The following is a 3877-nucleotide window of genomic DNA, read 5'->3' as shown; positions in this document are numbered from 1 at the left end:
GGGGTCTCGTGGGCTGCGGAAGGTGAAGCTGGGAGGTCGCTGTGGGGTAGGGGCCGTCTGCGTTTTGACGGTCAAGGTCACTCACGTGGTGTGATCTTGTAGGACAGTTCTGCAAACTGGTCCCCTCAGGAAACGGGCAGAGGATATTTGGGATCTCTGTGTTATTTCTTACATTGCAGCTGAATTGCTGCTGAATCTCAAAATTGAAAGTTTAATTTTAAGAAAATAGCTGAGAACGAGAAATTTAAAAAAAAAAAAAAGGATGGAGTCAGAGATGGCAGAGGTGAGGACCTGCCTGACCCAGAAGAGGAGGGGAGACTGCTCTGTCCCCCACAGTCTCTCTGTGGGTGGGCTGCATGGGTGGACGGTCTTTCTCTCGCTGCTGTTCATTCCCTTCCCCACTTTCCAGCTCCCCGCCTCTCCTTCAACTTTGAGACAGCATCCCCTTTCCAAATAATTCAACTCTTGCTTCTCAGACCCCTAAATAATGACATAACAACAGCTACAACATATAGACTAAGCGCCCAAGGCACCCCCCCCCACCCCCACACGGTGATGGGCGCTTAGCCTGGCAAAGCCTTCTCCCATGAGTGAGGTCACCAGGAGGGGTGGGGGAGGGGCACCGTGGAGAGGGAGGCTCTGCCAGGGGAGGGGAATTCAGAGACAGACACCCTATACTGGAAGGTACCCACCATTGACCTGCAACGGGGTGGAGGCAAGGGCCCTCCCTTAACTTCGGGAGGCTTCTGGGTCGCGACCGGGAACGCGCCCCCGCAATCTCCCCGAGTCGAGGGGGCCCGATCCCCACAGTATGGGCTCTCCGCCCACCCCGCCCTCTGGGCGGAGCGTCACAAAGACCCGCGGTCCCCATGGCAACCCGGGGGACTCCGCGGTGCGAGGTTAGGCGCCCCTGGTTCCGTGCACAGTAGACAGCGCTGCTCCAGAAGGCAGGGCAAGTGGGCGCGCCGGGAGGCGGGCGAGGGGGGTGGAGGACGAGGGGAGAGTGGCGGAGGTGGGCAGGCGGGGGCGGGTGGGGATCGGTTGAGGGGAAGTGGGCCCAGGGCCAGGGGCGTGTAAGGGGTCCCTGAGGCGGAGGAGGGTGTAGGTCTGGGTAGCGGGCCAGGGCAGGCAGCTTCTTTCCTGAGTTTACCAGCAACCCCTCCTAGCTTTTTCAACGGAGAAACTGGGGCCGTCTGGAAGCACCTCTGACCTGTAGCCCTACCTGGAGCTAAAGCTCCCTCCAGAGGCGGCTTGAATCTACCCCAGCCTTGGGGCACTGGGCCACTGAAGGACACAGGCCAGCAATCCTGGTCCTGGTCTGTTGCACCTCAGCCCAGACATTGGTGCTGCTGTGCCCAGGGTTGGGTCTGCCGCCTCCATCCCAGGAAGGTCAAGTACTGGCATCTGGGGAGGGAGACCGACTTGGGTCCCAACCTCACTCTGCCCCTTGGGACTCTCACTCAGCCTCTCAGCTCCCATTTGTAACTCATCCAACTTTCTGGGTGCTGCACAACCTCAGACCTCCCAGTGAAACCACTGAGTCTGTTTCGCTGTCCTTGGGGGTGTCTGGGACCTGGGTCAGCAGCCAGGAATGCTGACCCCCTTTCTCCAAGGAGCCCCAGCCTTGTGGTCAGGACCTGGCAGGGCTGGGAGCACAGCTATGCCCAGCTCTGGGGCACACTGGACCCTCCTATAGCGGGGAACCTGGGTGGAGGAGGGGTGCAGAAGGAGATAGACTCTGGGGTCTACCGTGGGCTTAAAGCCTGGATTGAGAGCAAGCTACCAAGTGTTCTGGGCTCAGGCACTCCATCTGTGAGCAAGGGGACCGTTCAGGGACTTTTCTTATGGGCTCAGAAACATCCTGAGGCCCCAAGATACAGCAGGGCTCCATAACGAGGAACTGGCCTGATTGCTCCTCAGAGCTGAGGCCACCTTGCCTGCTGGGCTGGCCCTGGACCTCTGCTCTGCATCTGCAGTGGGGTGTGGACGGTCTGCAGGACAGTGGGGTCCCCAGCTGGGGTCTGGTGCTATTCAGACAGGATCACTCTGAATCCTGTCAACAGCTCCAGGGCACGGTGTGACCCCATTCCAGATGGGGCTACACAGCTAGGCAGTGGCTGGACTTTCCAAAGCACAGGCCCAATGCCCCCGTCTCAGCCCTTCCCTGAGGGACTGAGGGGAAGGGTCCCACAAAAGACCATCAGTAGAGTGTCGGCCCTACAGTGTCCACTTTTATCCAGATCTGCAGCCTGCCCACCTGGCCCTCCAAGCAGCCTCTGTCCAGAGAGATGAGCCCTCCTCACGAGCCTCCTCCCACTCCCGGAGGCCAGAGGGCCCAGCATTGGGGCCAGTGGGACTGAAGTCACACCACACAAACACTGCCCTGAGTGGGCCCCGGGTGGGCGGCAAAGGCCAGTATGAGCATTCTATTCACGCCCCGCCCTCTGTCTCCTGCTCCTAGACCATGAACTTCCAGGTGACAGGCCTGGGCCTGGACAAAATGAAGCTGGACAGTCCCCAGTCCTTCCTGGACCAGGAGGAGGTGGAAGAGGCCGAGGATGGGCAGCTGCTGGAGCCCGAGGCTTGGCGAACCTATGTGGAGCGCCGCAACGCTCTGCAAGAGTTCCTGACCTCAGACCTGAGCCCCCACCTGCTCAAGCGCCACCACGCCCGTATGGAGCTCCTCAAGAAGTGCTCCTACTACATCGAGATCCTCCCCAAGCACCTGGCTCTGGGCGACCAGAACCCACTGGTGCTGCCCACCACCATGTTCCAGCTCATTGACCCCTGGAAGTTCCAGCGCATGAAGAAGGTGGGCGCCGCCCAGACCAAGATCCAGCTCCTGCTGCTTGGGGACCTGCTAGAGCAGCTGGACCACGGCCGCTCCGAGCTGGATGCCCTGCTCGAGTCGCCGGACCCTCGGCCCTTCCTGGCAGGCTGGGGACTCGTGGAGCAGCGCCTGGCGGACCTGTCGGCTGTCATGGACAGTTTCCTGGCCATGATGGTGCCGGGGCGCCTACACGTCAAGCACCGCCTAGTGTCTGACATTGGCGCCACCAAGATTCCCCACATCCGGCTCATGCTGAGCACCAAGATGCCCGTCATGTTTGACCGCAAGGAGTCGGTGGCCCACCAGGACTGGGTTAGCCTGCGCTGGTTTGTCACCATCCAGCAGGCTGTGCCGGAGCAGTTTGAGCTGCGCTACAAGCTGCTGGATCCACGGACACAGCAGGAGTGCATGCAGTGTGGCATCATCCCCGTGGCCGCCTGCGCCTTTGACATCCGAAACCTGTTGCCCAACCGTGCCTACAAGTTCACTGTCAAGAGGGCGGAGAGCTACACACTGGTGTATGAGCCCTGGAGGGACAGCCTCACCCTGCACACCCGGCCAGGGCCCCCCGAAGGGCCCGCCTCCAGTTGGCTGGGCAAGCTGGGCCCATCCCTGACCGCACCTTCCGAGAGATGATTTTCTAGTATTTATCCACTAATAAAGAGGAGTATAAACACACATACACAATTAAAGAAACAGACTTACTTATGTTTTAGAGGCGGCGGCAGCCACATGAGTGTTTTTCCCTGACTCAGCACAGCCCACCCATGAGTCCTGGCCCCTCCAGCTTCTGCTCCCTTTTCTGGCGGGGAGCCCCAAGGCTGGCCTTTGCAGGACACTGACCCCTGTGACAAGCCTCAGCTTGCCTGGCACATGGCTGCCACCATCAGTGGTGAGAACGGATCCAAGGCTCTGGCACCTCCGCCCCAGCCCCTCCCACGTGCCCCCAGCTCCTTCCCATCACAGTGAGCAGCCATGTGACCTGGGCACAGGCTCTGGCCACCTTTCTTGCCTCCTAGGCTGGGGTTCCCCAAGGGGGGTGGATAC

General features: G+C 60.4%; 1 protein-coding gene across 2 annotated transcripts in view; it reads left to right on the top strand.

The window, feature by feature from the left end:
- FNDC11 (fibronectin type III domain containing 11) overlaps window positions 1-3520 on the top strand; it is a 5906-nt gene extending 2386 nt beyond the window's left edge. For both annotated transcript variants that reach the window (XM_043480377.1, XM_043480376.1), the window contains exon 2: window positions 2462-3520. In XM_043480377.1, the coding sequence (XP_043336312.1) occupies window positions 2465-3466 (1002 nt within the window). In that variant the 5' untranslated portion in view covers window positions 2462-2464 and the 3' untranslated portion in view covers window positions 3467-3520. The remainder of the gene's footprint in view (window positions 1-2461) is intronic.
- The last annotated feature ends 357 nt before the right edge of the window (window positions 3521-3877 follow it).

Source organism: Cervus canadensis, chromosome 10, assembly GCF_019320065.1.
Source record: "Cervus canadensis isolate Bull #8, Minnesota chromosome 10, ASM1932006v1, whole genome shotgun sequence".
NCBI lineage: Eukaryota > Metazoa > Chordata > Mammalia > Artiodactyla > Cervidae > Cervus > Cervus canadensis.
Note: the sequence above shows the minus strand (reverse complement) of the source record. Positions and strands in the feature narration are given on the sequence as shown.